The 13,192-nt window shown below is 48.6% G+C and overlaps 1 protein-coding gene across 1 annotated transcript; it reads left to right on the top strand.

Moving 5' to 3' along the window:
- Positions 1-391: 391 nt before the first annotated feature.
- Positions 392-12,889, top strand: ZER1 (zyg-11 related, cell cycle regulator). The gene is made up of 15 exons (XM_010154024.1): positions 392-649; positions 1,470-1,620; positions 1,893-2,329; positions 3,832-4,008; positions 5,091-5,205; positions 5,720-5,866; positions 6,115-6,288; positions 6,898-7,113; positions 7,810-7,851; positions 8,192-8,311; positions 8,763-8,878; positions 9,005-9,193; positions 10,151-10,248; positions 10,641-10,743; positions 12,327-12,889. Exons 1-15 carry the CDS (start codon positions 492-494, stop codon positions 12,382-12,384), a joined length of 2,301 nt encoding a protein of 766 aa, XP_010152326.1. The 5' UTR covers positions 392-491; the 3' UTR covers positions 12,385-12,889.
- The last annotated feature ends 303 nt before the right edge of the window (positions 12,890-13,192 follow it).

Here is a 13,192-nt window from a genome sequence, read left to right as displayed (position 1 = left end):
TGGGACCATACAAAGGCCCATTTCAACAGTAAATTTTTCTGGTGGTTTATCCAGCCCACTCCAGGAAACCAAGCGGTGCGGTTTCTGCCACTTCCCTTTTGGACAGCCTTTGTCAACCTGATAACCCCTTCAACAAGGAAACACGTTCTTGCTGTGTAGCCTCATTTCCAAACATTGTTTCATTCCCGCAGTGTCCCCCAGGGGAGGGGATACCAAGGAATCAAGGACATAGTGCCAGAGAGGCCAAAATGCTGCAGGTTCTTTGGAGGTCGGCAAGCATGGGCTGTAGGTGCAACTGTCGACAGCCCACTGGTACAACAGCTTTGCAGGACGCTTGCCAATCTGCCTTTTTCAGTGCCTTTTTCCCCCCTCACCCCTCTTCTGCTTACAGCTGTCCTCATGTCCCTGTGAATTCATCCTGGAACTTCATTTGAGGAAAGGATCTACTGAATCAAAAGCTTCCTTCTGCTCTTCCCAGAACTTCCCTCACGATGGCATCCGATAGCCCCGAGTCACTGATGACCTTGTGCACAGATTACTGCCTTCGCAACTTGGAGGGGACTCTCTGCTACCTGCTGGACAATGAGACGCTCCGGCTCCATCCTGACATCTTCTTGCCAAGCGAGATTTGTGACAAACTTGTCAATGAGTATGTTTCAGGCCTGTGGAGAAGCTGTTGTTTGGGTTGGGAAGGAGCCGAGAGCTCAGGGAAAGGGGGAGTATAGTTCTCTAAAAAAAGTGTTGGGAAAGGGAAAAAAAGAAAAGGGAAAAATTCATAGGGCTGTTTTTTTCCTCCTATTGGAAATTAACTTTGGAAGGAGGAAGTGTCCCCAGGGGTTATTGTGCTGCTATATATCATTCTACTTTCACTGGAAATCACCATTTCCACGTAGGTAAACCTCAGAGTGAAACAAGCAATCACTGCTGCTTCCAAGAACATCAGTAAGCCACAGAGGAGCCTTCCCATCGCCCAGCACTGAGGCATTGCAGCTCTCTCAAACCAGAGAAATCAGAGTGCAAAGTGCTAACAGATGTTAAATTTTAAGGCTGCTGCTCCCATAGCTTTACAAAGCAACCTGTTTCCAGGGATTTATAATTTGGCTATCACAGCCTCTTGGCTGAACTCCTGCCCACAGAGTCTGGCAGAGAACTTTGGCCAGCTAATTTTCTGAAAATGAAAAATCAAATTACTAGCTTTATACAGCTGGGGGAGGGGAGGGGAAATAATCATAGAGTCTGTGCTTGCCAGAATGCAGTTTGCTCACTCACATGTGACCTTGCACAAAGGTGCAAAGATTTTCCTAAGGATTGTTAGTTGTGTGCAAGAAGAGCTGACAGGCCAGCTGCCGTTACCCCCGAGGCTGTTCTGGGGAGTCTGCGTGTGCTGGTCACGTTTTCTCACGCCCAGTGCCGGTGCTGGAGCTGTTGCTGAGCCTTTGTGTTGTGCTAATGCCATTGCCCCAATGCAGGTATGTGGAGCTGGTGAAGACGGACAGCATCTTTGAACCCCATGAAAGCTTCTTCACCCTGTTCTCGGATCCGCGGAGCACCAGGCTAGCTCGAATCCACTTGCGGGAACAGATTGTGCAGGACCAGGACCTGGAGGCCATCAGGAAGCAGGTGGTATTGCACTGAGAGACTCCAGCTGCCACTGCGCATGGCAGCATTGCTGCATGGGCACCAGCTAGAATCATTTCCTCCACCATCCAAATTTTCTCTGGGAGAACCTCAGCTTCTCCCTTCTCAGCTCCCAAAACCACTGTAGGGAATGGGATGGGGACACTGGTCAAGTTGGGTGATCCATGGTCTCAGGCTCTCCCAGGGGGAGGTGTTGCAGCAAACAGGGTGGGCACTCTGTGAAATCGTTCTAACTTTGATTTCCCATCTTCCAGGATCTTGTTGAGCTCTACCTGACTAACTGTGAGAAGCTGACAGCCAAGAGTCTGCAAACCTTGGTGAGCTTCAGCCACACGCTTATCTCCCTTAGCCTCTTTGGCTGCTGTAATATCTTCTACGAGGAGGAGAACCCCGGGGGCTGTGAGGATGACTGTTTGGTGAACCCCACGCGCCAGGTCTTGGTCAAGGACTTCACTTTTGAAGGTTTTAGCCGCTTGCGCTTCCTCAACCTGGGCCGCTTGATCGAAGGGGTAAACGTGGAGACGTTGCTTCGGCCTTTGGCCTCCCTTGCAGCTCTTGATCTCTCTGGGATCCAGCTGAATGATGTAGGATTTCTGACCCAGTGGAAGGACAGTCTGGTTTCCCTAGTGCTTTACAACATGGACCTTTCAGAAGAGCACATCCAAGTGATCGCACAGCTTCGCAAGCTCAGGTCAGCAGATCTGTTCTTCCTTGCTTTTCCTTTTCCCACTGATAGGGAAGGGTCTTTTGAGAATGGTCTACTTGCCTGCTTGTGCAGAGCCTCCCACTGCTGGTTTCAAGCTTCACACGAAGAAGCTCACTCGTTGACTCACTGTACATATCTGACATGTCCAAATCCAGCCTGCATTTTGCTTGCAAAAGGACACCACTTGGGAAACTCCCTCATGGAAACAAGCAAAAAGCCACTACACACACAGAACTCTACATACCGAAAAAACCCACCACAAAACCAAACCAAACCAACCCCCCCCCCAGCCAGACAAAAAAGAACAGCTGAATATCTGAGAGATGGCAAAAAGTATTACTGCAGATGGTACATAAACTAACATAGTGATAAGCATACTGCGAAACTCAGTCCTCCAAACCACTTGTCAAACAGGAATGTCCAAAGTTTGAGCCTGGCTCTGAGATAAAGCTAGGGAAAACTCAGCTCAGTGCTCACTGTGCTCTGTGGAAGTATCCTGTGTGTGGATGGTAGAGCCAAGGGAAAAAGCAGCGTAAATAAATAGGCACTCCTGACCTAAAAAGTGAAATGACTTCCTGAAACAGAGTCGAGACAATTGCTATTCAAACTGCACAGTGGTATCAGGAAAGGGATCCGGGACTTTCCAAGCCAAAGAGAAGGGCCTTACAATTCAGATGGATACTTTGCAACCACTTTAGCATCATCTCTACTGCCTGTAGTCACTAGGAGGTACCATGTTAACACAGGACCTGGGAGTCTCTGGGAACATCCTGGATAACATTTTCTAAATCCAAGTAGTTGAACTCCCAGTGACTTGCCATGAAACTTGGTCTGCAACAGGGAGAAGACACTGGTGTGAGTGGGACGGTGGCCTCTGTCTTAGGCAGTTTAGAAAAGTCTTAGCTACTGCTTGGCATGCAGGAGCAGCCCGTTCCATAACCCCACCTGCACGTGATGGCTGGTCAGTTTGTCTCACCACTTCCGTAGCATCGGGGTTTCCCCAGAGCTTAAGCATTTGAAAACTTGAATGAAATCAGGGCAGCGTAATAGCCTGGGGTGGGAAAAAAAAAAATACAGGACTGGGGAAGCAGACAAAAGCTTGTGTAAATTAATGTGTGGGATGAGGCAACATGTGTTTCTGGGGATGCAGAGATCCTCCGGCGCATCTTAATCTCCAGGCAGAAATGCTCAGGGGGCTGCTGTGAAGGAGCTTGGGAAAGGCAGTTCCTGAGCCTGGAGCAATTCCCTTTGTGATGTGTGGCCAAATGATTAATTGTGCTCCATTCTACACAGACCTCTCTACCAGGTATCTCTGTGCTTCAGTTACACACAGGGCCAGATCCACATTCCTGTGTCTTGTGAAGGAAATAATAATCATAATAAATAAAAAATAATGATCACACTTGGCTTGTCAACTTCCTCAGGTGGGGAGAGAGAAGCCCCAGCTAATGCTTTCCAGGTTCTGAGCTCCTCTCTGTCATTTGCAGGCACTTGGATATCTCCCGAGACCATCTATCCAGTTATTACAAATTCAAGCTGACCCGGCGGGTTCTCAACCTGTTTGTGGAAAACTTGGTAAACCTCACTTCGCTCGATATCTCAGGGCACACCATGCTGGAGAACTGCACTATCCCATGCATGGAGGAGAAGATGGGCCAGACGAGGTAAGGAAGCAGCAATTACTGAAGCCTGTGTGGATGAACAGATGAGTCAAAGATGAATTAAGAATACTTCTCTCTTCTGAGCTTCCAAATTCTGTAGGTCTAATTAATACTGAAAACTGTTGCTAGTTTCTCCTGACACTGAAGACTGGTATGGGAATCAGCTGTGATTCCTGTATGTGACACATCTCAGGACTTCTAAGATGAATAAAGAATGCCTCCTATCTGCCTCCCATGCGTGTCTGAAGTATTTCAGTTCTTCTCCACACACATTCTTCCAGGGATCTCTTGTAGTGGTTTGTATTTCTCCTGAAAGGACTCCAGACCCCTTTACGCATTTTCTGCCCGAAACATTCTTACCCTCACTGAAATAGAGGATGTTCTAAGGCAGAACTTGACTACCCCGAGTCAATACACCAGTGTTCATAGGAGAGCTGAGTGTTTCAGGAACTTGGAATTTAAAGCCATATTTTCAGATTTGACCTGGATACTGGGCAGATCAACCTTTGAAAAATCCTGGTGCACCTCAGCAAGGGCCTGCCTAGAGGTCTGGTTTTCCAGATCAGCCAAGCACTCTGCTCTCCTATTCCCCGAGCACTTACTGAACAAAACCAAGTGGGATATACTGGCTCCTTTCCACTAAAACTGGTGAAAAAATGCCAGCTCTTGGTCAACAAGGATAACGGAGCAAAGCTAGTGTTCTTGCACTGTCACAGGAGCAGACTAGTGTGTCTGTCAGATGACAGGCAGTCCAGTTTGCAAATACTTTGGAACAGCAAAATCCACAGCCCTTTTTTAAGGGGAAACTTTCACCCCAACTACTCAATTTCCAGGGCAAGTTCTACCTGGGGAAGCTGCATTCTGTCTGCATGAATTCTTACTGGTGTTCTGTTGAAGACATTTAGCCCTTCACTCCTTGCCTGGGATGAATGTCTACTGTTACTTACACGAGTCAGCTTCTAAACAACTGAAGTGTAGCTGTTGGTCTAGCTACGGAGCAGACAGCTCATCTGTCTCGGTGGCAGGAGACACCTGAAGAAACATGGTACCAACATGAGTGATCTCTTTTTTTCCCCCCGCTTCAGCATTGAGCCAGCAAAGAGTAGCATTGCTCCCTTCCGGGATCTGAAACGACCGTTCCAATTCTTGGGCCTTTTTGAAACATCTCTCTGCCGCCTGACGCATATTCCAGCCTACAAGGTAATGAGGCCACAAGAATGTTGGCAGTAGGTACTTGGTAGGAGTTGAAAGAACATGAAAATTATTGGCTGCCAGTAGAGTGGAGTTCTTAGGGTCTCGGGTGTGTTAACTGAGCTCTGACCTTTCAAGAGCTGCTTGACAATGCAGGAAAACTGCCAGAAGGCAAGACCTGTACCCCACATGTTTTTTTACAGGGGTTAAAAAACATGCTTCTTAGAGAAAGGCATGGAAAAATCCTTGTGCCTGAAGGACCAGGTTGTCCATGACTACAAGAAAAGGATTTAAGACAATAGGAGTCTTAGTTGTGAATGGCATCCTCCTGCCCAAAGATGCTGCTTCTCGTCCCTCTGGGCTGAGAAATGACTCAGCCTCTTTGCTCTCATCCTGGGCCTAATCCTGTGAGCAAGGGCAGAGGGAAGATTTATCCTTTGACCTTCCAGACGTACTCTCAGAGTTCTCACGTTCGTTTTCCTCCATCATTTCTTCCCTGACTCTTTTTGTTCCTCCACACCAGGTGAGCGGAGACAAGAACGAAGAGCAAGTCCTGAACGCTATTGAGGCTTACACTGAACATCGGCCAGAAATCACCTCCCGGGCCATCAACCTCCTTTTTGACATCGCGCGTATCGAACGCTGCAGCCAGCTGCTGCGAGCCCTGCAGGTAAGCCCCATTTACCTCACCCTCACAAGGGAAATGTTGCAATCCCAGTCTTTTCTTCACCCTGGGACACCACATCAGGCCATTCTGGAGAAAGTTCTGGTAGGGGAGCAGAACTGGGTACCTTCATTTCAAAACCGTGTTCCTGCAGCGCCTGGGCCACGCGTTGCTTGCCCCACACAGCCATAACAGTCACTCCAAGGCTCAACAGCAAGTCAGGGGCACTGAAGCTTCATGTTGCTTCTCCGCAGCTGGTGATCACAGCCCTCAAGTGCCACAAGGATGACAAAAACATCCAGGTGACGGGCAGCGCGGCGCTGTTCTACCTGACCAACTCGGAGTACCGCATGGAGCAGAGCGTAAAGCTGCGGCGCCAGGTCATCCAGGTGGTGCTGAACGGCATGGAGTCCTACCAGGAAGTCACAGTAAGAGCGGCCCAGCCTCCTTCGGCTCCCATAGTCCTTTCTGCCCTGTATGAAACCTTTAGCCTAGTGCTGGCATCGGGGTCTCCTGAGCTTCCAGGATGCGAGCCGAGGCAGACGCCGGGGCAGCTGTGGCCCGGCTCTGCTCCTTGCCTTCACTCAGCGATGGGGATTACATGCAGGATGCTCCTTATCCACAGCGTTCCCCAGACCAAGGGGGAGAAAGCTGTAATGGCAAGGCTCCTTTTTGTCTGATGATAGTGGTCAAAGAGGGTGTGCAGCACAGATACCCAGCACCACCTGTGGGGTGAAAAGGGTGCAGGCTTTGGGGCTGCTGAGTCAACAGAAAGAAACATTATGCCAACAGCCCGTGCTGGAAGCTGTCTGACATTATACACAGCGATGCCACTGGGCTACAGAATGGAAATCGCTACCTAGAGAGCTTACAGGGAGAGAGAAGAGGGTACTGATAGAGCACAGCTAAAGCAGAGCGCTCGGTAGGAGGGTAACAGAAACATTAGTGGTCTCAGTACCAAGCAGCAAGGGAACGTGAGGTGATGGGTCCATGTTTTCTTAGCCACCCACCCCAGTGTTTGCTTCCTTTTGACTCAGGTACAGCGAAACTGCTGCCTGACACTGTGTAACTTCAGCATTCCCGAGGAGCTAGAATTCCAGTACCGCCGAGTCAACGAGCTGCTGCTGAACATCCTCAACCAGAGCCGGCAGGATGAGTCTATCCAGCGCATCGCTGTGCACCTCTGTAACGCTCTGGTCTGCCAGGTGGACAATGATCACAAAGAAGCTGTGGGCAAGATGGGGTTTGTCATGGTTGGTATGGTCCCAGGGTGTCTACTTATCGTTAACCCAGGCTGGCACAATTCCCTTGCAGCAGTCCACCAAATGCATCCAGCCAGTGATCCAGCCTTACAGTATCACAGGAGGGAAGTAGTGTCCCAGAAGTGCTAACCTTTCCTGGAACCTACCCCACTGTGAGGCATCTCTTACTTCTCAAGAGTACCGGAAGTCCTGATCTCAGAGACAGGCTGGCTGTGAGAGCAAGGAAGCAGCGTAACCTTATACTTTATTTCCTCAACACACCATGTCATTTCCAGAACTGGTATCACCTCACAACTAACTCTTTCTGCATCTCCTTGAGTTTACATCAGCTTCCCAACTCATGTCAGCCCACATCCCTCACTTTTCATAGACCTTTTCCAAAGGTCTGTGGAGGCCACTGCTTAGATACAGTTATGCCACATTCCAGACTTTGTGATGCAGTTTGAGACTGAAGACTCAACAGCTCAGGGACTGGGACATAGCTCGGCCCCGTAAATACTTGCAACATTGAACATAGCCCAGTCCCACTGGTTTAGAGAAAGGGATACTAAATAGGTTCTCTACGAAAGATCAGAATCACATGTGCCTGCAAATTGGCTGCAGCCAGCCCAGCAGAACTACAACAGTTAAGTTTTAGCTGTGTGATTCTCAAACTGATTCTCACTCTTCCCCTTTCTCTGCCCACAGACAATGCTAAAGTTGATTCAGAAGAAGTTGGCTGATAAAACGGTGAGTGTTTCCCAAAAAAACATATACATAGAGTATTTTCTCTTAAGTCTGACTTAGGTGCAGAGGTCAGCCCCGAGTGCCAGCTCAGCTGCTCTGCCAAACACAGGACATCTCAGCTGGTGCTGCAGAATTTCCTGTCCCAGGGTGGGGGCATGTGTCAGTGAAGCAAAAATATTAAACAAAAAACCCACTTGCTGACAAGTTGAAAGCAAATAACAAGGTTTTCTTACCTCTGGAGCTAACTAGGACGATACCAGAGAGGAAACACAAGTGGTTGGTTTGCACTGGGCTCCCACCTTAGCAAAGCTCTGTTTCTGTCCCTTTCTTTTCGGCTCCGTAGTGTGATCAGGTGATGGAGTTCTCCTGGAGTGCCCTCTGGAACATCACTGATGAGACTCCCGATAACTGTGAGATGTTCCTTAACTACAGCGGCATGAAACTGTTCTTGGAGTGCTTGAAGGTAAGTGGGTCTGGTTTCCTGCAGAGGAATGCTGACATTAGCAGTGGAGATGCAGTGCCTGGGCAGGATCCCTGGCTGTGCTGATCTATAAGCTGTACTTCCTACATTGCACAAACAGAAAAGAAAAAGCTTGTATCTTTTCTTATTTCTCACATCCATCCACCCACCCAGTAGAAGAACAGAGAAACTTAGACTCAACACATCCTTCTCTTTCCCCATTTTGTATGCAGCCCCCCTAAGCACAGTAGCAGCACATAGCGGGCCCTGGCCTTAATTCTCTCATTTCACATGTATGTTTAACACCAGAAATTCCATTTGGCATCTTTAAAGAGCCATTGCTGACAACCCAAAAATACTCAGCCTTTCTAGCTGTGCTGTACAGTCTTCCTCCAGGGTTCCTTGTTCTCATCACAGCCGTACTTCCATACAATCCTGCGCTTTGCTTGTTTAGGAGTTCCCAGAGAAACAGGAGCTACATCGCAACATGCTGGGCCTCCTGGGCAATGTAGCAGAGGTGAAGGAGCTCCGCCCGCAGCTCATGACCTCCCAGTTCATCAGCGTGTTCAGGTGAGTGCCCGGCTAAGGAAGGGCTGGGGTAGGGTGAGTGCCCTGGAGCTCTGCTCCTCACTCACCTGGAGACTGTTAAACCTTTGGTGCATCAGGGCCTCTAAATGATCTCTTCTCTCTTGGCAGCAACCTGCTGGAGAGCAAAGCAGATGGGATTGAGGTATCCTATAATGCCTGTGGTGTGCTCTCCCACATCATGTTTGATGGTCCAGAGGCTTGGGGTATATGTGAGCCCCACCGAGAGGAAGTTGTAAAGAGGATGTGGGCAGCCATCCAGAGCTGGGATATCAACTCCAGGAGGAATATCAATTACAGGTGAGGAATAGAGAAGTTTGGCTCACTCGGAGCCAGGATTGTCACAGGAAGCAAGTACCAACAGTGAGAAGGGAAGAGGTACAGCCTAGCATGGAGGCTCTGTTTTGAGGAAAGGAGATCCTCAGGGCCATATGCTTTAGTGAGGGTTTGACATCTTCCTTTCAAGCATCTTACACAGGCTGCTGAAATTAGACACCTTGCCTGGCAGTTCCTGTGGGAGAAGTGTGGGAGCCCAACAGAATTTCCTCTGCATGTTTCTGGTGAAATTACATGGTTCAGGAAACCCACAGTCTGACTCTCTGGGACTGCCTAAGCATTTTCCTCTGAGACTGCTGTCCTTTGCACCTCCTTAAGTCTGTTTGCTTCTGAAGGCCACGTGGATTGCTGTAGCTTTCACTCTTAGACACAGTTCCTAGATAGAAATCCCTTGCAGCATTAATACAACTGGTGGAATCCTCCAAAGCCTGTCCTGTAAGAGGGTATCAGGTACTCTGTATTCCCATAGTGCCTGGCAGGGATCCAGAACGAGTGGCGTTCCAATGCCCGAGATACAGTATACACACGTTATTGTTGTCAGAAGAAACACATCAACCACTGCACATGAGCCAGCTTTGGCTGGGTATAATTTTTCTTTGACCCCCCCTACAGAAAGATCAGTGCTGCTGGGTTTCAGCTGTCATGAGGGAACGACTGACAGGGGATGGAAATCAGTTCTTGGACTCAGTTGGCTTCGTTGCAGCTATTTATCTGGGCAGCATGTTTGTGCTGAAGCAGTAGGGCCTGTAAGCCAGCCGGTATTGCCGTGTGACTTAGTCTTTGATGCCAGAATCCTTGACGTGCCGATGGATTTACTGCTGTGCTATCTGTGAGCGCGGAGTTTGTCTTGCTTTGAGTGGGAAAGGTGCTGAAAGCAGCAGCTCTTGGATTTTTAACAACTTCTGCAATATTTCTGTGCAGGTCATTTGAACCAATCCTTCGACTTCTTCCACAAGGGATCTCCCCAGTCAGCCAGCACTGGGCTACCTGGGCACTGTATAACCTGGTCTCTGTCTACCGTAAGTTCCCTTTTCGAAATCATTGCACTGTAGAAGCTGAGGGTGTGGATCTGAGCTTGTCAGCTGAAAAAGCCTTCCCAGCTTAGCTCTGTAGGCAGAGAGAACCTTCTCGGAATGATGCAGGGATGTCCAGGCAGCACAGCTACACAGAATACAAGGAGGCTTAGTGTGTAAGAAGTTCCTTTGATATTTCGATCCTTCTGGCCATGCTGTCATGTTCTCAGCCATTTGGTGTCTGTTGTTTACACAGCCAGGGCATCCCTAGCAGGCTGGTGCCCTAAAAAAGAAAAGTTTTGTGGCTTCTCAGGCCACAGGCTTCTCCATCCCTTCCTCCCAGCCTTCACACCACTTGTGAAGGTTCACAAAGACCTGTTTTGTTCTTTTGTCTGCAGCTGACAAGTACTGCCCGCTGCTGATCAAGGAGGGTGGGATTCCCCTTCTGAAGGACATGATTAAAATGGCATCAGCACGACAAGAGACCAAGGAAATGGCCCGGTAGGAAACGTCGTCACACATTCAATTAGCTTTAGTTCGTAGAATCACGGAATGGTTTGGGTTGGAAGGGACCTTAAAGATCATCCAGTTCCAACCCCCCTGCCACGGGCAGGGACACCTTCCGCTAGACCAGGTTGCTCCAAGCCTCATCCAGCCTGGCCTTGGCCACTTCCAGGGATGGGGCATCCCCAGCTTCTCTGGGCAACCTGTCCCAGTGCCTCACCAGTTCCAGTGCTTCAGCAGTTTTTATTCTTCTACATCAAGTGAGGCCTATACTGATACGTACAAGGGAGAAAAGCAGGAAAAGAGGATAAGAGCGGAAGACTAGAGAGGTGTTTGTAGGTGGGCAATGCACACAGACCATTCAGGGTCGATGGATGCTGGGTAGATTGGCTAGAGGTGGCTTGTTGGACAGGGGAGCCACGTGGCTAATGGCATCTTGTACGACAGTGTCTGTGGTTGTCGCTATTCTCCATGCGTGTGTGGACTCCCTGTCTCCGGAATCATATTGGCCTGACAGTAAAATTGCTGACTGCACAGTATAAATGAGAGGGTTTTTCAAAAGGCTCACATCACCTTTGTGAGCTTCTCCATTTTACTTTGTTATGTGACCTCCTTTGGAGTAATTCTTTCAGATATTTAGAAGCCAGCTACAGTTTCTAGTTGTTGGCAAACGGAGAGCTGTAATTTCATACCTGGGGGATGAGGTGGAGATCGGCTGGGAATACATACCTTGTGGGTGGGCGGCAGGCGTTCCCCAGCGCTGAGGGGTTACCGAATGCTGGAGGTGACGGAAGCCTGCACAAGACTAGCACAGTTTGGCAGATTGTGTGTGGTGATGGGACAGTGTGAGAACAGTAAGTGAAGACAACAGCAGAGGCGGGGACAGATGACAGCAGTGTGAGTGACAATCATCTTCAGCCTTCCAGTACCTAAAGGGACCGACAGGAATGCTGGAGAGGGACTTTTTACAAGGCTATACTACCCCATGTAGTGACAGGACAAGGGGTAACGGGTTTCAACTGAAAATGGGGAGGTTGAGATGGGACATCAGGAAGAAATTCTTCCCGCAGGGAGTGGGGAGGCACTGGGACAGGCTGCCCAGAGAAGCTGTGGACGTCCCATCCCTGGAAATATCCAAGGCCAGGCTGGAGGAGGCTTGGAGCAACCTGGTCTAGTGGAAGGGGTCCCTGCCCATGGCAGGGGAGTTGGAACTAGATGATTTTGAAGGTCCCTTTCAACCCAAACCACTATGATTCTGTGGTCCAGATGCACGTGTTCCCTGATGTGATTCAGTTACCTGACGATTTGGATATGGGGGTGATGCATGAATGCTCACACAAGGATCTGCATGTATACTAACACCACTTGAAATTCCAAGGAAAAGTGAGCTCTAAGCTGCTTTTGTGGAGTATAATGGGTTTGGCACAAATACTGGTTGATGCATTTCTCAGAACTGCTGCCAGCAGTACACACTTACACAAAGATCAAGCTGTTGGACAGTTCTTACGGTACTGTCCCACAGCGGTTACGCAATAAGCTTTAAACTAAACCCTCTCTCCTTGTCCCTGTTTTATCCATAGGAAAGTTATAGAGCACTGCAGTAACTTTAAGGAGGAGAACATGGACACTTCCAGATAGAGGCAATCATCTAATGTCTCTTGCCAGCACTGTATCCAGCTTCTCTCTAACTCACTGTACATAGGGAGGACTCTTTCTTACCAACTCGCCCGTTGGAAGGAAACTTTATGTGTGTGTGTGAGACCCTCAGTAGATGAAGGTGAACAGGGGAGGGGGGAGGGACTTTTTGCACAACAAAATGCTTTCCTTAAATTAGTGGACTTTTTTTTGTTATGAAGTTTCAGGTTGAAGTTCTGTGTGTATGATTTCTGTATAAAAAGAAAACAAAAAACAAAGACAACTACATTATGTATCTTTTCACCTTTTCATTTTAGACCACACAGAGAGCCTCAAATGCTCATAAGCTTCATGACCTAGTTGTGTGATCGTTAGCGTGACATTTTTATTTCCCATTTTTTAGAAAATTCCCTTTTGCTGTATTGCATGAGGTCCTGTAACGTCTGCAGGAACACTAGTCCTGAATCGGTATTGGCTGCTCAATGGGGTTACAGGCCACGATGAGTTACTTACTCGGTTAGAGAGGTTGGGGGACACAGTACCAGGGAGTTAGACCAAAAGGACTGACCTTTGTGGTGATATTTGGAAATGGAAGAAATGGGGAAGGAAGATCTTTCAAGAACCCTTAGGGGTTTTTTATGGAAGACTCACATTAATAGAAGCTAACTCTATGTGGGTCATTCGGAACGAAGACATTCCCATTAAAGTCAGGAGGTCTGTTTAGTTCCCTCTGGCAATACAGTAGGATCTGCCAGCCCACCCAGCCTCGTAAAGACAGGGATGACCAGTAAAACCAGTTACACATCCTTGG

The sequence above is a fragment of the Eurypyga helias genome, unplaced genomic scaffold (genome assembly GCF_000690775.1).
Source record: "Eurypyga helias isolate BGI_N326 unplaced genomic scaffold, ASM69077v1 scaffold19936, whole genome shotgun sequence".
NCBI classification, from domain to species: Eukaryota; Metazoa; Chordata; class Aves; order Eurypygiformes; family Eurypygidae; genus Eurypyga; species Eurypyga helias.
Note: the sequence above shows the minus strand (reverse complement) of the source record. Positions and strands in the feature narration are given on the sequence as shown.

Excerpts from the sequence above, each read along its gene's own strand:
- ZER1 (XM_010154024.1), top strand. The coding sequence starts at position 492 with ATGGCATCCGATAGCCCCGAGTCACTGATGACCTTGTGCACAGATTAC. Across the intron at positions 650-1,469 it reads TGTGACAAACTTGTCAATGA|GTATGTGGAGCTGGTGAAGA; the intron begins GTATGTTTCAGG and ends GCCCCAATGCAG. Across the intron at positions 9,194-10,150 it reads AGGAGGAATATCAATTACAG|GTCATTTGAACCAATCCTTC; the intron begins GTGAGGAATAGA and ends ATTTCTGTGCAG.